Source organism: Lepisosteus oculatus, chromosome 12 (assembly GCF_040954835.1).
Source record: "Lepisosteus oculatus isolate fLepOcu1 chromosome 12, fLepOcu1.hap2, whole genome shotgun sequence".
Taxonomy (NCBI): Eukaryota; Metazoa; Chordata; class Actinopteri; order Semionotiformes; family Lepisosteidae; genus Lepisosteus; species Lepisosteus oculatus.
Window position 1 is genome coordinate 33432370 of NC_090707.1, and position 27561 is coordinate 33459930.

At 41.2% G+C, this 27561-nt stretch overlaps 1 protein-coding gene across 6 annotated transcripts; it reads left to right on the forward strand.

Moving 5' to 3' along the window:
- Positions 1–60: 60 nt before the first annotated feature.
- dnajb2 (DnaJ heat shock protein family (Hsp40) member B2) lies at positions 61–27270 on the forward strand. 6 transcript variants are annotated; one of them, XM_069196269.1, is made up of 11 exons: positions 61–449; positions 4521–6839; positions 7227–7447; positions 7530–7637; positions 8200–8309; positions 12446–12499; positions 13254–13367; positions 15444–15533; positions 16087–16210; positions 18555–18625; positions 20288–23967. In XM_069196269.1, the coding sequence occupies exons 4-11, from the start codon at positions 7573–7575 to the stop codon at positions 20818–20820; spliced, it is 1161 nt and encodes a 386-aa protein (XP_069052370.1). In that variant the 5' UTR covers positions 61–449; positions 4521–6839; positions 7227–7447; positions 7530–7572; the 3' UTR covers positions 20821–23967. The 6 variants fall into 6 exon arrangements, with proteins under 6 accessions (XP_069052370.1, XP_069052371.1, XP_015214929.1 ...); XM_015359448.2 differs by lacking the exons at positions 4521–6839; positions 7227–7447 and adding exons at positions 24748–24800; positions 27063–27270 and having other exon boundaries at positions 74–449; positions 20288–20518; XM_069196270.1 differs by lacking the exon at positions 7227–7447.
- Positions 27271–27561: the final 291 nt, after the last annotated feature.

Genomic DNA, 27561 nt, shown 5'->3' on the forward strand with positions numbered 1-27561 from the left:
AGGCCATCCAACCAATCAACGCCAACAAAAAAATGAATATTAAATAAAGGGGAGGGATTATTCCGACTAAATGGGCGGTGCTAATGACGTTCCAAAACAAACAAAATGCCTGGTATGTTCTGGACGTTCTATTTTTTTCTGGAGGCTTCTGCTCAGCTGATTATGACGTTACAGAGCGTAACAGTTCTAGGGTGGCTTGACTGATCTAGCACATTGCTATTATAATAAGAGCAGAAGTGTCTTTATTATCTGGGTGGTACATAAAAACGAGCAAAGCAGTCCGGTACACTTCGAAATAACAGCAGGTTCGTCGACAACGTCACCGGGGAAAACGCGTTTTAATTGGATCCCCGGGAACCGTTTGGAAGCGCATTCCAGTCTCTCCAAAATACTTCATTCCCATTTAAAGGAAGGATCGTGGAACTGGTATCTCTGCGCCTTTCCAAAAGGTAAGATGTCGGCGTGTTTTATTTTGTGGTCTGATCAGCGTGTGTAATTTCTTTCCCAAAGAACGTTCTTTATGTTGCGTTCATGGCGTGTCATGTCGAGCACAAAAAATAAGTTTTTAATCCTTACATCAATCATAAAGACTAGGCTACGTGCGTTCGTTACCCAGATCTGCGTTGTGTGCTTTTTAACGCGCACCCTCTGACTGGAAGTCGTTGTCCAGGGATGAAATTGGTGTGTGCGGAGAATCTGCAGCTGTTGAGAAGCCTGTGTGAGCACGGCATTCTCTTGAAATAACACACACTAGAGCTGTAGTTCCTAGACAGCTCACGCCCAGCCTGTAGCCATGGAATCAGGGGCGTGGGGAGGGCACCAGAAATTCACGGGGGGATTTTGGGGGTGCAGTCAGGACACGATCAGTCACTGATTGCTGAACATGCTGCGTAAACTGAAGTTAGTCGTTTCGTCTGACTGCCTGTGCGCGGAATTGCGTGATTTGATATCAGTATTATAGAACAGCAATTTCCATACAAAATGACTAATCCTTGGGATTGTGATTTCTATGTATTGATTTTACGTGCCTCAAATTGTTCCTATTGAATGGGTATCGGATTTCATGTGAATAATTTAAATGTGAACATTTGTAATGATTATACTGTGGTCAAGTGTTTCTTAGCATTGCTCAAGATTTTGTTTCGCGGATAAGGAGTTTTTCTTTGCCATATGCTTTCCAAACGCATGAAAACAACACACGCGTGTATTATGTTTTAATGTAAATCTTTGTGTTCCGTCACATTAGACTCTCCTTGACGTTTTGTGTACAGTAATTGGGATTTTGCTTAGGAATTAATGGATACTTAATAAAAGATACTTTTGTAGCTAAAAGGGCTCTGATTTTGTAAGTTACAGTATGAACTGTGCTTGTTGGAAAGACCCTGATACCACTCGTGAATCATGGCAATATGTCATTAATTTGGTTTGGAACATTTGACAAGAACTGATATGTAGGCTGTTGCTCAGGAAGGAAGTGAGTTGCGACAACTACATGAAAGTGCATTTAAAACCAAGAACCGCAGGCACTTCTTTACACAAAGGGTGGTGGGAGTGTGGAACAAGCAGCACAACCATGTTGTTGAAGCCAATACCTTGGTTTGTTTCAGGAAACAGCTGGATAAGATCCTCAGATCAATTAGCCACTGACTACCAAATTGGCTGGATAGGGCAAACCTGGGTGCCTGTTCTTCTGCCAAGGCATGCTATGTTATGTTAGATGGGCTGGATGGCCTCCTACCATTTGTAACCCTTGGTAAAATTGTATGTTTCAGTGAATCTCTATGTGAAAAGAAGTTGACACAACCTCTACATGGTACGAAATGAAACCAAAAATCTTTCTGTAAGTTATATGGCAAAATGACTATTCATTTGCTGATTTTAACAACATTAAAAAAAAAATGTGGCATGTCAAAATGGTTAGGCATCCTTCCAGTTCATTCATTGCTACTTTTTAAATTGTGTTTTTCAAAGGCCCCGAAAACTTGACTGACTTGTTTGGACGAATACTCTGACCCTTCCAACCTGTAACTGTTGTTCTGCCTACGTTCAGCCCCTATGGATTCCTCTAAGCAGTTGTCTTAGAGCTTGAAAATAGGCATAATTCACTCTTGCAAAGCAGGGGAGGGCAGTGAAAAGGTCTCTAAAAGTCAAGGCAGCATCTGGAAGACCCCAAAAATCTTTGATTAGAACTCCTCAAAAACTGGTAAGATCTGCAACGCAGAAAACACAGATCACTAAAAAGGACCTGCAGGAAGGTTTAGCTGACAGTTATAACTAACAGAGAAATGATCCACAGGTCCACTGCTTGCTCAAAAATGAACTGCATGGGAGTTTTGTCAGAACAAAACCTTCTCTACAACCTCATCACACAAATCAACATCTTTCACCTGATCACTTTATTGAGCATATACAATTTCTGGCATACCCCATACCCCAACTTGCTCTCCATGAGACACACAGACACACAGACAGGTCAGAGCGCAGGGTCAGCCATTTATACGGCGCCCCTGGAGCAGCTGGGGTTAAGGGCCTTGCTCAGGGGGCCCAACAGAGTAGGATTCCTCTGCCGGCCGCGGGATACGAAACAGCAACCTTCCAGCCACAGGCGCAGATCCTTAATACATCTAAAGTATGCAAAACAAAACCTCCATAAGCTGGAAACATTTTGGAACAAAGTACTGTGGACTGATTAAAAGAAAATTGAACTTTTGGCCCACAACCACAGAAGATCCATGTGGAGAAAACCAGGTGAAGCATTTGAAGAAAAGAACACCTTGCCAACTGTTAAGCACGGGGGTGGATCTGTTATGCTTAGGGGTTGTGTGGCAGCCAGTGGCACAGGAAATATTGTGTGGGCAAAAGAAAGAATGGATTCAACTAAAGTTCAACTAATCTTAGAAGCTGTCTGGCCGTGAGTCAGTGAAGAAAATGAAGCTGAAAACAGGATGGATGTTTCAAGAAGACAATGATACAAAACAAACCTCGAAATCAATCTTGCAGTACGTACAGGAGTGAAAGATTAAGGGTTTGGAATGGAATGACCTTCACAGTCCCCCGACTTAAAATTATTGAAAATTTGGGGAGATCTCAGACATGCAGGGCATGCAAGAAGACCTAAAAATACTTCTGTGCTGGAAGAGTGGGGGGATAAAATCCAGATGCTTGGATAGAAAGGCTATGGGAATCGTTTGTGATTTTTATTAAAGGATATTTACTAAGTACTGACATTTAGGGTGGCCAAACCTTTGCACCTGCCACATTCAGTGTTTTATTATTTTGAAAATAATAGACCTACGAAACATAAAACTCTACAAAACCTAATAAACCTACAAAACTAAGTAAATACTATATGTGCATTAAAATTTGCAGGAAGATGGCATGTTTAAGTTTGCACCACACAGAGGATGTGTCGACTTCTTTCCACTTCAAATTCAGCGAAACATACAATTTGACCAGGGTTGCTCAAACTTTTACACAAAACTGTTCCTTTTCCCAGACTCTTTCTCCTTTTCACCTACCAGAAGGACATAGTTAAAAATAAAAAAAAAAGATTATTTTCATCTGTCCTTCCTACTCTCCTCATTTAAATCTCACCAGTAGTCCTTAGGCTTTGTGAAGTAAGAGGTAGTAATACATACCAATGCAACAAAATGGCACAGATGTGAAACGGGGGGGGAAGGAAAATATAGAAATTGTCACTTCCAAGCAGATCATGCAGTGATCTTTCACAATACTAATTGAATCGGCCAGATAATCTCATTTACATTTTCACTTTCAGTGAAATTATCATCTAAGTGTTTAGGTGTGTATAGAGTTTTCATGACTATGGGTACATACAGTGACTAATGTAAGTAACAACAGTGGTTTAGTTGGTTTCATATAGTCTAGACAACAGTGTACGGTGTACTATTAAAGTTTTACTTAGCATTTTTTCAACCAAACCCTTCCATCCATTTTCTGACTGCTTTATCCAATACAGGGTCATAGGGAAAATGGAGCCAATCCTGGCATACAGTGGGTGCAAGGTGGGATACACCCTGGATGAAATGCTAATCCATCACAGGGCTCACACACACACACCCACCCACCCACCAGGGCTAGTTTCCCTAGATGCCAATTAATCCTCCAGTATTCCTTTCTGTGGGAGAGAAAACTGGAGCACATAGCGAAAGCCCATATGAACATGGGGAGAACATACAAACTCCACACAGAAAGCACCCCAGATAACAGAATTGAACCCAGGACCCCAGAGCTGTGAGGTAGCAATGCTATCCACTGCTCCACTATGCTGCCCATTCGTTCAATAAAATTTGTCAGTGGTGCAGCAAGAATCTATACTCTTTCCATCTCCTTTATTGAGACGTGCAACCGATAGACTATCTTTTATACAGATCCCAAACTGGAATTGCTGATCATTTTAGGACTGAGCTGTATGGCAACAAATCCTGCACCTTTTGGATGTGCTGCTCTGCCATACCTATATGCAGAACTATTCATGATGTGAGATGTGTTCTTCCCAGCGCCTGACAGGAGAGTCAGCACTGACTGGAGGAGCAGAGCGTCTCCCATTGACATCACTGCAAACCTGCAATCCAGGAGAATGCAGGAGTAGCTGGTCTCTGGAAAGCTAAGAAACTCCATGCCAACCAATTATCAAACCTATGATAGTTTTGTATTGTCACAATTTCCCATTTTATTTCTCATATCTGTAATCTAACAAGAAATATCTATAGGCCTGCTAACCAGTTTGTATTGAGCAACTATAGCTTACTGAAATCACTGCATAGAGAAAGAAAAGTTTGCTATTAGCTTTTAGTATAACCCATTTGTACTTAATCAAACATTATACTGGACTACATTTCATAACCAACTCAACAAATAACTTCAACCACACATATACTACATATTGTATCAATGTTATACCTTTGTATAATACCTATTTATCTCTGGGCTTTTGTATGCAGCTTCCTTGAGTGCTAAACACAGCATACTTTGACCTTGAGAATGGCTGACAAGTTTTCTATTGTGACAGTTAAAATAATCAAATGATGCCATTTATTTTAAAATAATTTGTTTCTTTTTGAATCATGTGACAATAATCTATTTGCGGCATTTCTGCACCCATCTTGGCGGGACTGGGACACGCAGAATTTTTACGTTTTAGCACAGGAATGCAATCTTACACTTCAAGTAGTCTTCAATACAGGTCGGTAATGCAGTGATTAAAATTACATTGTGAAATTCAGCAGGTTCTGTTTTGGATAGAAACCTTTAACGGTAACAATATGAATCGGAATCTCTTACTTACCTTCAGTGAAATAATCTTCAAAGTGGTGCCAATGGATATGTTATGCCTATGGACAAAGCAACAAATGCTACTAATGAAAATAATAACTGGCTTTTTCCTAGAAATGGCTGAATGAGAGCCTTGGATTATTTAGCTCTAACTAGCCAACGGGCTTGATGGGCCTCCTGTCATTCATAATGGCTCTTTTGTTCTTATTTTGAACTTTCTTTTCACCTATGACAACTGCACAATTTTTGTTGCATTTGGTATTCCGTAACTCAGCTGGAAGACCTTAATGTAACATTTAATGCACATCCTGTAATTCTTTAGTTTTCTGTACAGAACCTACACCTGCCCTACCTGTTGAAATTGCTTTCAGTGGGCTGTGGTGAAAAAAAGCATGGCGCCTTGTCTGTGGGAGAAATCTGAACACCAGAGTGGACCCTGTTTTGAGTTGGGGAAACGATGACCTATTGAATCTTCACACGCCTTGTGCGATTGGCTTTTCTGTTATCATTCCAAGCACCGTAAAAAGTTCAAGGTAGTGAGTTAAAGTGAAAATAAAAGGTTGGTTAGCAGACCTATTTCTTGTTTTTCATGCAATGTGTTTGCTTCTTAATTTTATTCTGCAAAATATTAATTGGAAGATGCTTTGAACCTGTATCATACAGTACCTATGATTTATAGGCCATTGCTGCCAGGAGTACGTCTACCATTACTGACCAGATCTCTGTGTTTAAAGTTTTATCTGTGCCTGTGAAGCTCTTTGTAAGTAAAGATACATTTTTTTTACATCCCTTGTCATTATTTCTGCTTCAGTGAACCTAATTTAATGGTTTCTGTCAGCCTGGGAATTGCTGTAAGAATTTTTCACGTTTGAGTGTAAGGATTGATTTTGCTTAAAGCAGTAAGCCACAAATTCTAAGCACTCGATTGTTGCATCAAATGAAACAGTCCTGTATTATTTTCCAAATACGGGTATAGTCAAAGAAACCTTATATTGAATATGATTTATATTGCTTGTTTGTGGAAAGAGCTCAAAGGAGAATGACCAGACTGCTTTATGGTCTGACGAGGATGTTAAATGCGGCCAGATTTATTTAAAGACGTGCCGTGTAATGTCATGTTAATATAGTAGCAGTGGATTCCCCTGGCTCTGTATCAGAAGGTGGTGGACAGTGTCCGTTTGAGGACTGCTGCCTTCATTACGACTAAGGCCTGACTTGAGTAACAGGGCTCGGTGGCACGAAGTGTGTGCTAGGAATCCCTGGTGGAAGAATACGAGGATCCTGTGCAGACGCAGGAGTGGGTAGTTGACAAGGCAGGCGAACAATCCAATGTGATAGAGTTCGTGGTCCAAAGGAAAAGGGTGTTTCAGTAGCCAAGAAGAGCAATAGAAGCGAACAATCCGGAGCAAGAGGCAAGGTCGTGGTCCAAAGGGGTAAGGTAGGTCGTAATCCGGAGAGAACACAGGAGCCAAACAGTCCGAGACGAGAGTCGAGGTCCAAAGACGAAAAGGCAGAAGGGGAGTCCAGAATCCAGAATAAACGAGGTACGGGAAAAAAGCCAGGTAGAGCTCTCAAGGAGTAGACTTAATAACGAGCAGCGGGAATCAGGTTAGGATGGTGTAAATAGCGTGGCATGCCGCACGGTAGAGGTGTGTTAACGCGTGCGGCGGAGCTTGTTAATAATAACCCGCTGCTGGTGCTGATTAGATCGTTTAAGAGTTGGTCTCTGCTGGCTGGCGGTCGTGACAGAAAGTGACATCACCGTCCTTAAAAACCTACCATAGACAGTGGAGAATTCTCCCACTGCAGAGGATCTGGCCTTTTGTACAGGGTGTACAGGGGTTCGGAGCCCATGAGTGACTGTGATTGGATCCCAGGTGGGGCACCTCACAGCTGCACCTCTGACCAGCACCCTATTAAATCCCGTACAGACATCGAGCAACCAGCGTGAGGTGGGACACACCCTGGATGTGGCGGCAGTCCATCACAAGGCACACACACAACTCACACTAGGGTCAGGACCTGGAGAAAACCCGGACGAACATGGGGAGAACATAGACAGCACCCCAGGAATTGAACTTAGATCCCCAGCTCTGCAAGGCAGCAATGATAACCACTGCACTACTGTGCTCTCCCCTTGTAATAATGCGCAGTTAAGAATATCGCGCATCTTTCACACATTCGTGTTTTGCTAGGCTGTTCTTTGCCTAAATACTTCTTTTTTTTTATAACAGGCAGGAGGAGAAGGCGAGTGATTCTGAATCTGTGAGGGAAGAGATGGTGGATTATTATAATGTTTTGGGAGTTGCACGTGATGCCTCTCAAGAAGATATTAAAAAGGCGTAAGTACAGCTAGGCTGGCTGCATTGTTTTTTTGCCGTTTCTGATGTTCGACACCAGCCAAAACTTGAAATATTATATCGCTGCAGCGGTTTTTGTCCTTTAGGATAAAAGCTTGTACTTTGCACTTTCAGGAACTGAAATATTTAAACTCTGAAAAATTCAAATCGTCCTGTTAGCTTGCTCAGGCACAGCAGTCTGCCAGTAGAATTGAAGAATCATAACAAGGTAGCACTCCCCCTATAAATGAACACAAAACGTATTTAAAATCTTACTGAACTGTGCCACTGTAAAAGTCCAGTTTACCACTGTGCCACATCATTGTCGTTAATCCCTAATACAGCTGCTGACACAGTCAAAAGGTAAAATCCCCAAACCTGTGTGGCATACTAAATTTCTGACCTCTGACTGATTATCGTATTATCATTGGGTGCTATGGTGACAACCACATCCCCATGCAGCTATCTTGCATTCTGGAAATATTTGGCTAAGTATAAACCAGTGAAGTGCATTCTGTCTGAGTTCACAGTGGCTGCTCCTGTGTTTGTTTTGCTTTATTTTTAGGTACCGAAAGCTGGCTTTGCGGTGGCACCCTGACAAGAACCCAGACAACAAGGAACAGGCAGAACAGAAATTCAAAGAGATAGCAGAAGCCTATGAAGTTCTGTCAGACAGTAGGTATTCCTGTGTTCCGGGTCTTAACAAACGTGTAGATGGCTTAAGAACCAACAGCTCCCTTAGGAAAATGCTCAACACTGGATTTTCCTATTTAATGTCATACTTGTATCTGACTTCAGAATGAACAAGTTAGTATTCGGTCTCAAAAAGTGACAAATCACTCCTTGAGCTGTTTTTATACAGTTTCTCTTCTTGAGATAGGAGGTGTGATGTCACAGTCCTTGAGTTTGTTTTCTTCGGTTTTCTCCCATCTTCCAAAGGCACGTGTGTTCAGTTTAGGGGAAAAAGTGACCTGGAAGATAATTTTCCACACTCAGAAAAATATAGGAAAATATTTCCACTCCCATGGCTCTTTAATGTTTATTGATCTTTCAGATGTTTTGTAAAGTCCTTTGTGCCATAAATGTGTTCTCTTGCAAGTATGGCGTACTCTGTTAGTGACAATGGCACTGACAATGACACTTTAAAACATTACTAGCTGTTGCAGCAGCTGGTGTAGCACTGGTAGAGAATGGTAGAAAATGTGAAACCAGTTAGCAATGAATTAAGTCTAGTAGTTGAAGAGAATAACCAAAAATAACAGGTGGATCTAAGTTAGAGCTAGTGATAGCTGTTTATGGAGTGCAGGGGCACTATGAAAATATTTAAGTTATGTGGGATGCCTTTACAGCTTCTGGATACCTGGTAAGTACTTTCTTCTTGCAATCAGCACAATAGTTTATTGCTGAAAGCATGTTAATATTGGAAAGTGAGTACTAGATAATCCCCTCAGTGAAAACCATACAGTATGCAGCTATCAACTGACACAGAAATACTGAAATATAAATTAGTAACCTGGTGCTAGTACAAAAACACTTTCTGAATCACACATGGATATACTTAACATATGTATATATATATATTTATATATAACACATGGATATTACCTGGATTTATTTGCAATGACAAATTAAAAACAAATATAATCTGTTTAAAACTGATATGATTGTGTTTGCTATTCCTTAATTTTTATTCACCCTAAATCTTGGCAGACTCTTTCTGCATTTTGGTAGCACAGTGTAATTTGGTATTTATATATACTGTAGTTTTACTGCTTTTTGTTGACGTTGAATAAGTGTGATACATATTTTTAACTGCATTGGTTCCCTACCATAAAGCACTTGCCAGAATGTGTGTGCCACATAAGTGTATGTGTATATTTGTCTATTTCTGCTTTTTGTACAGAAATAAATTCCCTTAAAATAAAACTCCAATCATTAAGATACCGATTTCTCGTTCATGTAATGTCATGTTGGACTGACGTCCTCAAGTCCAAATGAATAAGACACCGGCCTCCTAAGATGGCAATTGTGAACTTGAGTCCCATCTATGGGGGTGGTATCATATTCCTTAAAGTCTGTGGGAGTCTGGAACAAGCTTCCCCGCCTCTACAATTTTGATATCCTTTATCAACTTTAACTTTAACTTTATCAACTTAGCACTGCATAGATTAGATAGCCTGCAAGTGAGTGAGGAGCTTTTTTGCTCTTCTTCCATGCTATCTCAAAATGATAGATTACTTGGTAAAGTTAAACAAAAATTGCCACATAAGAAGCAGTTGCCTGCTCATTGATTCATGTGTGACTGTGCAGATACAGTAAAATACACCCACTGCAATCTGTGAAAGGACTGTAATGCACCTCAGGTTCCAGAGTTGATCTGGATCAGACAGTTTTAAGATTTGATACTGAATCTGTTTGTCTAGAATTGTTAGATCCAGGTTATTTTGTATGTCATTCACAATGAATGTAAAATAGACTTGTTATTTGTGGATATTATCTATAAATGACGTAATCTGTAGAAATTCTAGGCACTGTAGATCTCTCTGATGTGCATCATGGGAAAGAGCAGTGCAAAAGTTCTCCTGAACATTCATTTTTCTGCCGAAGAGCTTCTCCCATATTCGTTTTGTGGGTTCAGACCTTTAAGGGGTAGAGCTAACATGATTTTAATAGCAATTACAGGAAAAATGTCAGAAGCAAATCCACCTTCTTTGCTTAGAATTAATTGAGCTTACAGAGGGTGTGACCTGGACCATCACAAATGGATCTCTTACGGAGCCCTTTGAAGTCCTGACAGAAGTCATACAAGGATGTGTCTTTGCTTTGACTCTATTTTCTGAGTGCCTTGCTTTTATTTTGATCGTGTACAAGCTCCCTGCTGGAGTGCAGCTGACTGAATGGATGGTAAATTATTATATCTGCACAACTCAAGGCCAAAAATAAAACCACCGTGACATCAGTCATCAAACTCTAGTGCTCTGATGATGCCACAGTACTGGACGGGTCCTGACCGAAATGGATCTCAGTTGTGAGCAAGTTTACTGACATAGCATGAGGTGGGGTTAATATTCACAAGACAAATGCCCTGATGCCATTGGGTTGCATTTATGATGATTGCCTGGAAAATGTAGAGCACCCTGGATGGCATACAGGAGGCACCTACAGTAAAAGAACTGGGGTATTATTGCCCCAAAACTGTGGGCAGATTTGACAAATTGAGTGAGAGGACAGACAGACTAGCATCCCCCAAACAGACACTACAAGCTCTGAACCTGTGATCAGCCACCTCAATTCTGTAGCGCTGGTCATGTCCCATGTCACCCCAGGCTTCTAAATCCTTGTCCCACAGCTTATCCAAGGCCATTATTCCAGAGGACAGAAGAAGCGTTTCAAAGATTTAATAAGAACAAACATGGGGAAATGCACCACCAGTATCAGCTGTTGAGAAAATTGACAGACACCAGATAGAGGGACAATGTCTGAGAAGGAGCCAGTCACTTTGAGACTTCTAGACGTCAGAACAAGGAAGCAATGTGAGAGTACTGAGCAGGTCTCGCTATGACTGGATTTCACGGCACATAACGAGATGTCCCAGGTCAACACCTGCTCATTGTGTGGATCCAGTCTTGATCCCATCTGTCGCCTTTAGGTTTGTGGAAAACTGCCATCCTCAAGCTTGAGGAAAAGCCATTGAGTGACTTACTTTCCAGTCCAATTTGTTAGCCTCATTATAACGTAGTGGTGGCTGGTTGAGCCTCTTATTGAAAGTTTCAGATTGTGAAATCTGGGGAATCTATAAATCTAAGTGAATGGTTCGTTTTCTCTGTGATTGTGTAGTCACATGCATTATGTTTTTTACAACACAATCTACCTGTTAGAAATGATTGGGTATAAATAACTGACCTAATAAAACTTTAAAATGGATGGTCTACCAAGGGTGGCATGGTGGTGTAGTGGTTGGCATTTCTGCCCTGCTGTGCTGGGGCCCTGGGTTCAATTCCAGACCTGGGGTGCTGTCTGTGTGGAGTTTGTATGTTTTCTCCTTGATCACGTGGGTCTACTCCTGCTGTCCAAAGAGATGCTGTGCTAGTAAGTTCGTTGGCTTCTGAGACAACTGGCCCTGGTGAGAGTGTCTGCCCTGTGATGGAGTGGCGTCCTGTCCAGGGTGTAGCCTGCCTTGCGTCGGTTGCTTGCTGTGGCCCTGCAAACCTGAATTGGAAGAAGCGGTTAGAAAATGGATGGATAATTCAAGATAATTAAGCTGCAAACTTCACATTGTGCCTTCGTTAAGCCTTCCGATCCCCAAACCAGTCAACGTGCAGCCTATAGGTATTTCAGTTGTGTGGTTTGGGCAGAGTAGTTGTGCATTGAGAGTTAATGCGCTAACAGCATGTGAATCGGGGCCAGTGTTTATATATAAACATTGTGGATTTGATGCTTTGCCTTTTTATAATTTTTTTCTTTTCTTTAATCGTGTCCAGCATGTGTCTGTTGTAACCTGAAATGTAATATGTTGCAAATGTACAGTGAAGTCAGGAAAATAAATCATGATGTCCCAATGCATTTTAAGCCCATCTTTCTATGTTTCTCTGTTTATATTCATGCAACAGCATAATTCTTTAGGACCCAGCTTGAGACATTTCAAGTGGTTTCGGTGAAAGAAATTGTCTTGCGGACTAGATGATAGTGGGAATGTTGATTTTACTAGTGTATGCGTTTAAATGTTTAGCCATCTTCCTGTACACCAATAAGCAATCGGGTTTTCACCGAAAAAAATCTTGAATGTGTTCTGACAGTTCTTTTTTGTTCAGGAACCAAGCGGGAGGCTTATGATGCATATGGAAAGGATGGATTGTCTGGTGCAGGTACGAAAAATAGCTAACCCACTTCCGTACAAACTCTGATCTGCAGTGTTTCCTGCTTTTTTACTTTAGGGATACTGAAGCTGACAAGGTTACGTTGTAAAATTGTAGGGCTGGATAGAAGATGCTATGTGTCATACTGCTTGCATCAAAGTTCATAAAACACCTCAAGGAAAGCCAACTAGATGTGGCTCTGAATTAATGAAACACAGAATGTAAAGCAACATAATTATGCAGCTATTTGAGATTTAATTTCAAGTTTATTTGCATACACTTAAGCTCCCATGCTCCTTCTCTTGAAAGCTCAATAGAGACGTACAAAGAAAATTAAATAGGGATATTGTGATTTTCTTGAACTTAAACAAGATGAACTTTTGCTGTTAGTTTCCCTCATTACCACACGGCGTTGCTTTTGACTTTTAAATGGGCGCTGCTTACAGAGATGTTGCAGGATTGTTTTGGAGATCAAAAGAGACGGTAGAGCCTGCTTCTAATACGAAAAGTGACCTTTTTTTTTAAACAACCGGATTCACCAGATTATTTTGTACACAGTAGGACAATTGTAAGAAAAGGGAGAGGACCAGACGTTTTCCTGTGCGGGGGTACAAAGCAGTTTGAAAATGGAGCTTGCTACTGTTTTTGTTCAGGAGAAATAGGGCAGCCTGTTTGTTGTGATCCTGTGAGGCAGGATGGGGGGATTCTTGTGCTCTGGTCTGAGTTTAACGGCGCACTGTCTCTCTTCTTCCATTCTTTCCAGGGTCTCGAGGACCTGACACGGCAGACTTCCCGGGATTCACCTTCACATTCCGCAGCCCCGACGAGGTCTTCAGGGAGTTTTTCGGCGGCCAAGATCCATTTGCAAGTTTCTTCGGTGAGTTAATTGGTCAATAAGAAGGTAGGTTTCCTCTGCTTGGGGAAATGCCTGCTTTCTCGTCCCCTTAAGTCAAGTATTCCAGAATAAAGCTGCTTTCTCTGCTTCTGATTTCCGTGTCGTGGTTTCAGCGTATTGCAGTGTTAAGTGATGTTCTCGATCTGTTTTTTTTTTCCCAGCCAGTTATTTATTCCTACAATTACTGATACATGAGCATTATTTTTGCTTCGTAGTGCGATGTTGCAGAGTGATTCATTTTATGTCAGTTGATCATGTATTTATTTTTGATGCAACATTCAACAGAATGAAAAAGCGAAAAGAAAACTCCAAAGCTAAATGAATGTTGAGTCATAACATAATCACCCTTTTGAATCGATACGTGGTGGAAGTGTCTTTGGCACAGTTATAGATACATGCCAAATACATTCTGGAGCACTATGGCTGCCGTCGCATCATCCAGGTGGATGCTGTACATTGGTGGTGGTGGAGGGGAGTCCCCATTACCTGTAAAGCGCTTTGAGTGGAGTGTTCAGAAAAGCGCTATAAAAGTGTAAGCAATTATAATTAATTATAATTATGCCTTTTAGATGAGACCTTATCAACTTTGCACACTGCAACGGTGCAGTGTTCACTCCTTCTTTGCGTATGTGCTTATGACAGAGGAGTCTGTCAACGAGGCACACGTAGCACTGGAAAACACACAAATCGCACACTTTTCGCTGACTGGTTGCTAGCTAGTTCCCGAGGGTGCACACTCGAGGATTGGCTGGTGACTGCCATTATTAGCCATTTGTTAATTGGAGGCACAGATACATACAGAAGCATACATGGTAATTGTCTGTTCGTTTGAGTGTTGCTCTTGTGTGAATGGAGAGCGCGCTCACTTTGAATGATTCTTACTGTTTGTTTTATCTGTTGTTCGAGACGTCCGGGTTGTGCCAGCCTATGGTGGCTTCGAAGGGCCAAACCTAACCCCCCGTTCTAAAGGTATATTTATAGTGTAAAGGGAAGAACCACATGCATGTGTATTGGGGGGAAATTCCATTTTCCTTTTCTATTTTGAAAAGAGTACAAGAGAAGTGATAAAATGTTATTGTGGATATACCTGTTTTTCTCTTTCTTTTGTGAACAGACTGAATTAATTATGGAATTGTGAACTGTTTTGTATGTAAAAAAATAATGGTTCATTCCAGGGGGGAGGGGCTTACACACAATATAAGCTGCTCCACAGCCTAGGGAGTTGTTGTTGGTTGGTTGGTGGGTAATTGGGTGTGTTGGAGATAGAGTTCTAACTGGTTTTGTGATGATTTCTTTCTGTTCTGGATTTAAGAACTGTTTTTTTTTATCAACTTTTGTTCCCCATTTTTCTTATTGGGAAGAGGAGCACTGTAAATAAATTGCAGTTGATATATCTGAGTGCTTTGCGGTGGTGCCATCGTCATTTCAGAAGATAGACCTACTTTGAGCATTGGTCAGGCCATTTTGTGACATTGCTCAATCTCTGTTCAGCTGGTTGGGGATCATGTACAAAGTTGCCATTGGCCTCATGGTAGAATCCCTAATGAGTTTCCTCCTTGTGCACTGCTCAGTTTTGCCAGGGACAGCCTAATATAGGCATTGTGTGTATGATTCAATCCACCTTTCACTTTTTAATAATCACCTGCACTGCTTTCAGTGGGTTGTGTTGGAACTTCCTTGGTCTTCATGGTTGACTGTTTGCTTGACGGATTCCCAAATCATGTGAAACACTATCACTGCCCACGGTTCCCAGGATAGGGATTTTTTCAATGCCGTTAATCGTGATAATGTAATCGAGGTTTTGGACGTGCATAGTCCTAGAAGTAAAATGAGAGGGAAAATGTGTTTTGCTGATCTTTCAAGGACCTAAAAAAATTCTAATTTAATTCTCCCACCATCACTTCCCTGACTTTACAGTGGCTGATTCTTTGGTCTGTTCCCCTGGGCGTTGTCACCATGGTTGTGAAGTGCCTGTTAATCACATGTCCTAGCTTTGACCTCACGGGTTTCAGATTCGGTCAAGGCATTCTGTCATTGTGTCCTCTGCCTTCCTCCTAGACGATTTCAGCCCCTTCTCCGGGATTCATGGAAGTCCTGGCAGCTCCCGGCTTGGACCAAGCCGATTCTTTTCCTTTCCTTCCACAGGAGGTAAAGTATGGCGTTGGCACCAGTGCAAGTCATTCCAGTTTCGCATCTGCTGTTCCGTTAGAGATTTGAAGCTGCTGCCTCATGCCTGATTGTGTTAATGCACTTGCAGTTTTAATGTTGCACCTTTGAATATAAAATATTAACCTGTGGAGTAATCTAAATGGTGAAAGCTCAGTATTTTAAGATAGCAACGTGCTCAAGGAGAATCTTTGTAATGATTAACATGTCGTACAAGATGCCCACTGACATTACATGTAAGGTTTTTCTCTCTCGTTTTACCTTGTAGAAACACCTCAATCGCTTGTTTTTAATATTATAGAGTCTAACTGCTGGAAAAACAGACTATTTCTTTACTTCTTCATTTCCTTGGATTCAGTCTCCATTAGCAGTAATGACATCTGAAAGTTTAGACCTGCGAATGTATCTTGTATTATTGTCTGAAAGCCCAGCACAAGATTTGGAAGGAAAAACAAAAGGAGCTAAACTTAGATATGTACCAAGGTCTTATTATTATTTTTTTCCACTCCTTCAACACGAGCACCTTTCTTTGCAGTGAACTTCACTTCCTTCTCATCCTCTATGGGGGGCATGGATGGTATGGGCAGTGCAATGGGTGGTTTCCGGTCTGTGTCTACGTCAACCAGGATAGTCAACGGGAAACGGACCACCACAAAAAAGTAAGGCTTCTTTCTGCTGCTCTCTAATGAGGATGCATCCAGAGATTTTGACTAACAAACAGATAAGTTCATGCTTTCTTTCTGCGATTGATATCGGTAAGAAAACAAGACCCACTGTTTTGTGTCTTTGTTCTGAAAATCCGTGCACAGTGCATTCCATACTTATTAAATGAAACAAGTAATGTTGTTCATTCTTGGTATCCCCCAGCGAATGTCCTTCTACAGCTTCTGTTTGAGCACTAGTTTTAATCTCTAATAAATATTAAATGTACCTTATGAAATGTGCATGGCATATCGTAGCACATAATAGACAGATCCTAAGATCACAATTGGCTGTTATGTTTCTTCTCACTATAAGAAAAACGCACATGCCTTCAGACAGCCTTGCCATGGTCAGACTGATCAACTTTGAAAGGGGCCACACAGCAGCTCAATATTATGTCTCAGTTCCCACTTGTACAGTAGGTGTAGACTGATATAAATGTAGAGAACTGATGAAAGGTTACTATATCAGATCATACCTGCACACTTTGACTCTTCAGCCTCATACTATATCCCTTTACTACTATATGGTGGATGGAAAGGTACAATTTACCCCCAAACCATCCATGGGTGTTTATCTAATCTTTATATTTTATTTGCACAAGCTGTAACAGCACAGTCATTTTGGCAGCTGCAACTGCATTTTCAGTTTGAGCTGGCTGTCTGTGAAGGTGCAAAATAGCGAGACTTGGTATATAATGTGAGACTTCCGTCTTCCATCCAGTTCGATTTGGGCAACTGGACGCAAAGAGCTTTGAGGATATCTCAAGTTCTGTGATAAGATGATCTCCTTTCTGTTTGTCTGGGATGTCTTGTTTTTGCAAGCAGTCTTCAGTCTGAATACGGTAGTATGCAAGGTTAGAATTGAGAGGAGGCTGTTTGGTCGGTCTTGTTCCTTTGTAATTTAGTAGCTAAGTGAATCTTAAATTTTATGCAGCTGATTTGTGACTGTTTTGACTGGGGGATTTTATTAGGATAACAATCGTTACCCATTAGATCAGAGAGCTCAATGTGAGGAACAACTGAATTACATGAGCCTAAAATATTAAAGAGAAAACCCGATCATAATAACAGCTTGATTTGTAAGCGAATTTTATATATTCACAATCAAACACCCCCTATTTTTAGTGAATACCCGTGAATGTCACTTAAAAACTATGTGTTGATCTGTGGTTTCTTTTGTCACATCACAGTGATGTGGTAGAATAATGAACAAGGCAGCAAATTAAAAAAAAACAAATACATACTGTATTTACAGTTACTAATAGTGACACACATTCACAATGATTACTACTATTTTCACAAGAATTGTGAGGATCTGGGTTCAGCCTTTTCCAGTATCGGTGAAACAAATCTCAAGCCTGCAAATGAAGCACCATAAGGAACACCTTAAAGGCAATGGTTTCATCTACTCAAGACAAAGTGTGTGTATCTCCCTAAACAGATGTTGACAGATGTTAAATGAGGTGAATGAATCTAGGGAAGAAAGTGGAGGTATGTCTATGTGGTTATAGGAGACAAACAGATCTCAGAGGAGGCAGGATTATTCACCTGTGTTACTTAATGTAAGTGGGGCGTTAGATTCCTCAGAAATCTCCCACTGGGTGTCAGAACGTAACTTTTTGGTTAGCCCAGTTAAGAGACCTGACACTAGCAAACTTACACCAAACCTAAAAAGAATTAATGGGACTCTAGTGCAGCTTTAAATATCCCCTTTGAAGCCCAAAAATAGAATGGCTACTAGCTCCACTGTTTTTCACAGGAGGAGCAAGAGGATTCTAAGGACGTTTTGCAACTATAAGCGCCACAGAACTACCTCTTTTCAACTCTTTAGAAGCCCAACATATACTCATAGTAATCCGATATGCTAGCTGTTCCTGTAATGACATGAGCAGTGTATGCTGTTTGAACTGTAAAACTGTATAATTGCTTTGGGACTAGGACTTTCTTAGGGCTGCAACTGATACATGTCTTCCTGTCAAGTACACTCATTCAAGAGAAGCACTGATGTCCAGCTTTGTTCTGAAGAAGCTGTCACTACATTCCCATGAGGTTGCGTGCTGTTTGTTGTACTCTCCTACTCTCTTATAATAACCAAAGTGAGTTGGTGGGTGACATGATAAATGTTAATGACTTAGAGTACAGATTTATTATACTGTAAATTTTCAAACCACCTTGCTAGCGGATTGATTTCCAACCCTAACGAGTAAATACAGAAGCTTCAGTGTTAAGGTGTGATACATGTCGGTTAAGACTTGACTGAATTTGTGCTCAGCTTGTTTTTTCCCCTCTTGATCATTAGGATCCGAGAGAATGGCCAAGAAAGAGTTGAGATTGAGGAGGACGGGGTGCTGAAAACTGTTTTAATCAATGGCAAGTATCCTTTTTTTGCCTTTGTTGGGAATATTAAAATCAGGTTCCCTGATTTCAGCAACAGTATTTTATACCTTATCAGATTACAATGTGAAATCTGCCTGAACTGCTTTTTTAAACAAACCTCCATGGGCATGATTGCATTCCAGAATATGAAAACTCAAATCTAAAAGGAAAAAGTTAAATTTAAAATTTAGGTGTGGAGCAGTAGCACTGTGGCTAAGGATCTACACCTGTGGCTGGAAGGTTGCTGGTACGAAACCCAGGGCTGGCAGAGGAATCCTACTCTGTTGGGCCCCTGAGCAAGGCCCGTAACCCAAACTGCTCCAGGGGTGCCGTATAAATGGCTGACCCTGCGCTCTGACCCCAAGCTTCTCTCCCTGTCTGTGTGTCTCATGGAGAGCAAGCTGGGGTATGCGAAAAAAGCCAAATTCCTAATGCAAGAAATTATGTATGGCTAATAAAGTGATCTTATCTTATCAAATGCAAAGGGAAGCAATTGGATATTGCATTTCCTACTCTGTAGCGTGAAATGTGCACAGGTGAAATATCTGCATCTGTGACCAGGATTCCTCAAGACACAGTGCAGACTGGCTCAGAGCCCCTGGGGTAGGGTAGGGATTAGCCAGACAGATCTCTTTCAGCTCCCAGGGAAGTAGCGATCCCTGTGAGTTCCTGGGTGATATCAGGGAGGCATGTGTCTCTCCTTCAGTCCACGCTGACTCTCTGGGGCATTGCTGCAGAGCCAAGAAAAGAACAGCTCCATGTGTGGGTAGGTCTGCACACCCTCGTCCCACCATACTGGTACAGGCATCATTACTGTGAGCCAAGATGTCAAGATACCGACAGATGATGAATCTTTGGTGGTTATATAATTAACTGATAATAATGGTAAATTCTGACGGATTCAAAATGTGTGGAATGCATCTGAAAGGACCAGGTTTTAGTAAACATTGCCAGTTTATTTACAATGATCAAATATAATCAAGTCACTCTCAGCCATTTTGTGTCACGGTCACAGAAATGTTAGAACATTCGAATATTTAAAAGCAAAAGGAAGCCATCAGGCCCAAATAGCTAGCAAGCTGCTAGTAGATAATAGATATTTGGATCTGATTTTCAGCTGTGCATAGCCAAAATTAGAAGGAGCAAAGCAGTGTACCTCTGGGATCCTTTAATATGCTTATTTAAAAGGGAAGGTGTCAAGAGACTAATAATAATACTTATATAGCACTTTTCTGGTCACTCTACCCAAAGCACTTTACAGTTAATAGTGGACTTCCCTATAGTGTATAGTGCCCCAGCTGGATGATGTGATGGCAGCCAAACTGCACCAGTACGCTCACCACACACCAGCTATGAGTGGGGAGGAGAGCAGAGTGATGAAGCCAGGTCAGAGATGGGGATTATTAAGAGGTAATGATTGGTTAAGGCCAGGGGGAAATTTGGCCAGGACTCTTTTCGAGAAACTCCCTGGGATTTTGAATGACCAGGACATTGGTCCAGCAGCAGCCTCAGCTTTCCCAGGAGGTCTCCCGTCCAGGTACTGGCCAGGCTCACACCTGCCGAGCCTCAGTGGGCTGCCCGTTGTGAGTGGCAGGGTGATGTAGCTTCACACAGATATGCACCTACTGACGAAGTTCCCCCGATCGGTCTCTGCAGGTGTTGAGGATGAGATGGCCCTGGCCCTGGAGCTCAGCCGGCGCGAGCAGCAGACTCCTCCACAGCAGTCTCTCCTGGATCAGAGCAGGCTCCGCCATGGGACTCCAACTCAGAGGTCCTTCAGCTCCGACCCGTTTTTCAGCTACCGGGACAGCACCGACGAAGAAGACGAAGACCTGCAGATGGCCCTGGCCTATAGCCTCTCAGAGATGGATGGGAAGCACAGAGCAGGTGTGCACACAGCAGGGCAGGGGGGCAGGAAGGAAGTGCGAAGGGGTGGAGAAAAGTCAGGGCCTATCAGGGGGAGCCAGAGGGGCGGGGCCACTGAGGAGCCGAGAGGAGGGGCAGAGAGGACTACTCCCTCCGGCAGGAGGCGGGAGGCGGAGAGTCAGGGCGGAGCCAAGGCCGGGGAGAGCAGAACTCCCAGGATCCCACGCCAGGAAGGCAGCTCACAGGGCCCGCAAGAAGAGGAGAAGGGGACAGCAGCAGAAACCAATGACAAAAAGAAACGATTGAAGTGTTTAGTGTGTTGAGACAAAGACGAGACGTGCCTTGGTCAAACATAGACCTGGGCAAGCTAACTAACGTTCGTCTTTAAAGGGATGTCTTGACGTCAGGTGCAGTGCTGTGGCAGATAATTTCTGAAACAGGAAGTGCTGTGATGAGTTTCTCTTTTATTAAGGGTTGTTTTTTCATGCATATATTTTGCAGATTTTTTCCGAGGTTAGTGCCATATAACATAACTAGACATAATGTGGTTTTCTACTTGTTTTGACTTGACGTTAAGCCCACACCGCAAGTACATGAAAACATGCATATACTGTACGTATGGTGTACAAAGTTTATGAATCAGTTTTGACAGTTTTACCCCTGAATAATGTGAATTCACAAAATACTATGCATTTGTAATAAAGTTGTTCTGAGGGTTTTTTAAGGTTTTCCTGGTGCCAAGACATATGATGCTCCTTACAGGATACCTCGTTAGTTGGAGAGAGAAAGATTAGTGCAATTGGGTTCATCATTTTTTTTCTTCACCCTGTCTTTCAGGTCATATAGAGCGATGACTTTACTGTAGTTTGCCTCTCGGGTTGCCACAGGGATTAATGACATCATCACACAGTGGCTTCAGAATAAACTCATTCATAGCTCAGTTATTGTTGGTTATATGGATCATTTCCCAGCTGTTTGGTTTTATATATGAAAACCTATTAGACCACTTCTGTAAGCTGATAAAAACCATGATTTATGAAAATCCTATGCACATAAATGACTTATGTTAGTTTTTCACGTGTTGTTTTTAATATTAATTTAATGAGTATTTTTACACTTTATCGGTTAAAATTTGAATTTAAGAATGCTCTGATTTGAAATATTGAAAGCATTGACATGCATTCAAGCTTTCAATGAAGAAATTCAGTTTCCTTGGGGGAATTCAGAACAAAGCAATAACATTGCACTTGCTAATTAATTAAGGATACTAAGGCACTTTCACCCTGATTATAAACATGGCCCAATAGTTCTCTGAAGGAACTGTTTTTGTTTTAAATGAACAAAATGCGTGCTATTTGTTCAAGGTTGTTTTTTGGTGGGGGAAACAAATGAGAATTTAAAGTCTGTATTTAAATAGCAAAGTCGAGGAAATTTAAATTTGCACTCATTGTGTATTGAAAAACATGGTGAAAGACTGAAAATTGTGTAGAAGGACAAGCTTGTAGCTAGAAAAAACCTTCTCTTGCTCCAACACAGGCTGGGAGCCTACACCCATGACTTCAGCTCAATTACAAGTAGATAATGTCTAAAGGTTTTAGGCAATAAGGTGTCTGGTGCCAAAACTGTATTATGATAACTCGTAATGCTTCTGGCAATTTAATTTCACCTAAACGTTTGTCCAATTAATCCCTGTCAGCATGCGAGGAGGTGAAACATGTTAAACTGCTACATAGCAGTTTTTTGTATATTAGTCAGAGGAAGAGCTCTAATGCATAAGTTACTCAGTGTCCTATTTTTAAAATACATTCAGAGAGCTGACTGAGTTCATTTCTCTTCACCAAATGATAGGTAGGCTGTCACTGAAAAGCACTTTACTCTGGATACAGAGTTTTTTCCTGCCTTCTTCAGCTTACTGGGGATGTGATATGCTGTAACCCAACAGTTACTTGCATTTACTCATACTTACAGTTGAATTTGTGACAATCAATTGCACATTACTGGTTATGCAGCTAAAAAGGAGAATGTTATACATTTTATAGTTAAGTCTTACTATATGAAGGATGTTTTTTTCCCCCACAATCATCACAAGAGCAGATTCCTTGTGTTCTGCTCCTAGCCTTTGAAGTGGCTTCATTGTGTGTTCACCTCTTTGTTAGTGAGAAAACTTTCTCTGAGCTTTGTGTGTTTTTGGGAATCTGAACAGTTCGAACAGCGAGCGTTTCCTCCGACAGGCATGTTCATTCGAATTGCTCGAAAGACCTGTCCCCGTTTTGTCTGTAGATGGCTACTTAGAAAAGAAAAAAAATGAACTCATTTAAGAGTTTTTTTTTTCATTGTAGAATAAAATAAGGCTACTAATGGCTACTTTGGTGGAAACTGAAGAGTAAAAAAAAATTCAGAAGCAGCAATTCAGCTGGACTGTCCTTCAGGTCCAGTGTGTTAAATTAATTTACATGAGAATGGTAAATATCTGTTCATTTGCTGAAGAAAGCAAAAAAAAAAAAACAATATTGAAATGATCAGTAACTTATTTTTCCTCAGAGGTGTAAAATTGTATATGTGCATAATGAAGAACAGAGCAAAAGCCTGATGATTCCTTGTTTTATCATCAGCTGAGGGAGTCATGAGAGAAGAATATCTTGACAGTTTACCTTAGTCATTTAGTACCAGAATGTGGAATGTATCGGCTGCCAAAGTGCTGTGGTGCCTGAATGTCTCATCAAGTTCTGGTTAATGGAAACTATTACTGAACTTATTATGGGACAGTCCGACAGATTGGAGTGTAAAGCTGGTGGTCTGTGGCACAACAGTTGCTATTTGAGAAACGAAGACCCTCAGTTTCTACTTCCCAGTCAGCCTTACTTTGCAGTGTGGAACAAAACATTTGGACCTTTTGGACTGATGGCACAAGTTTGTGTTGGGAGACATTGAGTTCCCTGAACACTCCACAAAGAGAAACACTTTGCTCTCGGTGGGTATTGCCTTCATGAGATGCGCTTGTTCTTGAAATCGGCCGCCGCGCTGAACAATCTGAGAGAGTGGAGAGCGAGCGACGTTGTTGTGAACCAGCGTGTTTCGGTTTCAGTCGCGCAAATGTCAGCCATATTGATTTCAGAAACAGTCGGAAGTACGTGCATGAGGGGAATGAAACGGAAACCTCTGATCTTTTCACCTTTGATGTCTTAATGAATACTTGAATATTCCAAGTCCTAGCACCGCATCTGCACTGATGACAGCTGAAGCACTGTATTGTTAATCGTGAGCGCTGAACACTGCCGGTATTCTTGCAATCTAATCTACAGTATAAGCAAGGAAATTCAGAGGAGGAGGTGTTGGAAATGCTTTTCCTCAAAAGCTTGTGACTTAAATGTAAAACGCGTTTCTTTGCATTTTCTGATGTTAATTGTAAAACGGGATTTGTAATCGCTGTTGTAACGCACCTCTTACAATAAAGAATACGTGGCAACTAAGATGGAGTACGCAGAATGTTGTGGAATACAAATCGTCCAGCGCTGTACTTCAGGCAACGTAAGATGGATGACTTGTTCAGGACTAACAGGTGAATTTTGAACAGCATATGCATGCATGGGAACACAACTTTTACTCATCGTCTCCCGATTGACTTTCATCCACATGAGTCACTGGTCATTTCAACTCCATTGCTTCATATGTGTCTGTGCAGTAATAAAGGAACAGTTGGGGGAGGATGAACATGGTCCCTGGCAGAAGCATTTTCTTTTCTTTTATCATATTCGAATGGTAAAGCCAGAAGAGTTTGAAGTAGTAGGACCAATCTGGAAAGGGAGTCAGTGATCATAGTGTCCACTGCAGTTATCAATGTAATATGATCTAGTTATTGCCATGACCTGTATTGGCTTAGAGTGCTTAGTTTCATGTGTCCATACGCTCATAATTATCCACGTTCGCTGTCGTAACCTGAGGGCTTACATGCGCTGTCAGGGTTGTGTTTTGCATTTGAGCAGCCTGTGAGGATTGTCAAAGAGCTGTTACGGATAGCATCAATTGGTCAGAGAGGAAGAGCCTGCTTGCTACAGAGCTGTTCAGATCAGATCTTTCATTTTAAGATTTACCGCGTCTCCCTCTGATTCCTTTTTTTCCCCATGCTTCCACATTGCTTCGCCTTGTTTCAGTGACGGCTCAGGTTTACCTGAGCGAATCGCGGTAAACTCGTGTCAAGCCGCATCCTGCTGGTTTTTTGTTATCTGTCTCACTTTTCCTCCTTCTTTCAGACCCTGACTTCCATGCCTACACTGATTGACAGTCCACACAGCTTTCCACTGAGGTAAAATAAGAATTTAGCCTAAGCAGGTTCTTGCATGAATCATTTGTAGCAATTTTGTAGCCATTCCTACTCTCTGTAGTTCCCCAGAGATGTCCTCCAGAAACAAAATTTGGAAGTGGGAGTGAAAATTAGACAGAAATGATTCACTATTGGGGGAGTCTGACAATTACAAGATGACAATCAAAACTCACAGCTATTGACAAACCAGTCCAGGTGTTTGTAGGTAATTTCCACTCAGCATTTTAAAATGAACTCGGGGGGTGGAGAAGGAATTCAGTTGTGTTGCTTGAGAAAAAAAGTACTTGTCTAAAATGTAATTAAAAGTAGTATTTCTAAAAAAAGAACACAAGAGTAAAAGTTGAAATGAGTTTATGTAAAATAACAATTTTGTGATTAATTACTTGTTTAAAGCTATCTCTACCTAGCCGAATCATCCCTAGACAACAGGGATAGTACTGTGAGGCATTATTTATGAGCAAAACACATTTTCTCAGGTCTCGGCGGCAAGATAAATACAGGCTTGGACAAAGCACAGTGGCATAAAAGTAAAATATTATTTTCTCCTAAAACGTGCTTGAATGAGGATTAATATATCCTAAAATTGCTTTTCATCAGCAAAGTACCAACCCAGAAAAAAAACTTTAGTAGTGTAAACCAAGATTTCAAAAGTGACTCTTTTATTCTTCACAGCAATTACAAAAGGTGAGAACAAGCAGTGAAGAGTACTTTTATCCTTGAGAAAAGGCCTTTTTTTTTATTCTGAACAGTTTTTCTGTCTGTTCATTATTTGCGAATAATGATCACAAACGGATATTAAGCCAAATGTACCCTCACTTGCAGTCATTTTCTTTTTTGGGCACAGGTGGCAAATTGATTTAACTAAGCAGGTCAGCTAAGGATTTAGTATTTAGGAATGCTGTTTTTATTACTTTTGTTATTAGTCATTCTTAAGCACCATATCCTCAAGACATACAAGACTTTAGTGTTCCCACAAAAGAGAAAACAAGGTTTTAGCTCCAAATTGCCTCACCCAGTTGTCCATGAAACACAGGCTGTATATGTAAACACGGAGTGTACTTGCAACATTCGAACACCTGAATGTCACTTGCCCACCATGGATGTCGCCTAGATCACTTTTCACTTTTGCTTTTTGTGTTATCACCTCTGGGACCGTTGGCATCTTTTAATTTTGAGTGCAGTGATTGTTTTGCACACTGCGTCTTTGATGAAAGACCTGTACACAGACCTGGGATGGAAGTTTTGCAGACCTCTCAGCTGGATGGGTTAGAGCACGGAACTGCTGTGTGTCCAGTTATTGATGGCTCTGTATGGCCCTGACCCGAGCTAGCTGGGTTCATTGACTACGCTCTGAATGGGTGACGGGCACAGAAGTGTGAAAAACACGGTGGTCCATTATGTCCTGTACAAAGCACGGAGTGGTAGATGTCTACACACACAATATAAATGAGCTCTTGGCCAGCCCTAGGTTGTCTAAACAAGCCAGTTTAAAAATGTTTGAACTAGCACAGCAGCATATTAAAAGCAGCATTTGGGTTGGGTCGGATGTTGATGCAGTCTCCGAGTTGTGGTCTGCATAACTCTTTCACCTGGCAAATATACACAGGCCATTCACACCTTTACCTTTACCATTGTTCCCCCAAATTCTCATCTTGATCTTACTTTTTACCACCATTCTGTCACTGGTTCACAAAACCACAATAATACTATGAGACGCTTACTGTATTTTAATCACGAATGATTGGATGTGTTGAAAAATTGCGTAGCTTTTATGAAATCTTAGCTATGGCAAATCCATTGTAGTCTTGGCTATTGCAGCAAGAATAAAATGAAAAATTATGGAGGATGATTACAAGAACACAAGAAAGGAAACATAAGGATGTAAGAACATTTCCAAATGACAAACAGAAAAATGCCCATCTAGCCCCTTTGGTAGTTAGTAGATAATAGATTCAAGGATCTCAACCAGTTGTTTCTTAAAATAAGTCAGCGTATCAGCACAGCACAGGGTGTTCCATGGGTGGAATTTGTTCCATGCCCCCACAACCCTTTGCATAAAGATGTGCTTCTTATTCTCAGTTGCCCTTCTCAGATGCACTTCCGGATTGTTATTACAAGTCCTCTGGCTTGGTATTGTAAAACAAAACTGTGGTGACGTGGAATTTCCGTGCTAAAGCTTCATAAAGTGTTCTCACGGTCACTTTATGTCTTTGCCTGTGTGTCTGTATGTTTTTGTTCCTGCAGGTGTGGCTTGAGGGTAACCAAGTGTTCTGATGACACTTTGACCAGAAGACTGCACACAACGGAGTTTTCAAAGTTTTATTTGAACTGTTTGTACTGTGCGTTTGTGTGTATATAGAGGGAAAAAAAGACTGGATTTATATAGTGCTTTTTCTGTTACATGTATAATATTTCATCTCAGATTCCAACAAATAAAGCATTTTATAAAGAATCTCTCGATTGATTGTAATTACAAAAGAACTCATTTTGATACATTTTAACCCAAAGTCCGAGATGGCATTGATGGCAACAGAGGCAAAATATTTTATTTGATGAAGCACAATTCACCTGTTCGTATGAGAAGAGAGATGTAGAACCATCTAAGGCCTGTGGTCTAGAAGGGGATAGATGTATTCTGTGATAGTGGGAGAATGTCTTTGCTATGGATTGAGGTCTTTCAAGACAGTGAATAAGAGTGATAGAGGAAGAGTGCGCAGTCCTGTTTTCATGGCGTTCTGTGTGC

What these genes read in the sequence shown, in the direction of transcription:
- dnajb2 (XM_069196269.1), top strand. Translation starts at nt 7,573, where the DNA reads ATGGTGGATTATTATAATGTTTTGGGAGTTGCACGTGATGCCTCTCAA. An exon ending in CTATGAAGTTCTGTCAGACA is followed by an intron (nt 8,310 to 12,445) that starts GTAGGTATTCCT and finishes TTTTTTGTTCAG; the next exon opens with GAACCAAGCGGGAGGCTTAT. An exon ending in TTCCTTTCCTTCCACAGGAG is followed by an intron (nt 15,534 to 16,086) that starts GTAAAGTATGGC and finishes CTTTCTTTGCAG; the next exon opens with TGAACTTCACTTCCTTCTCA.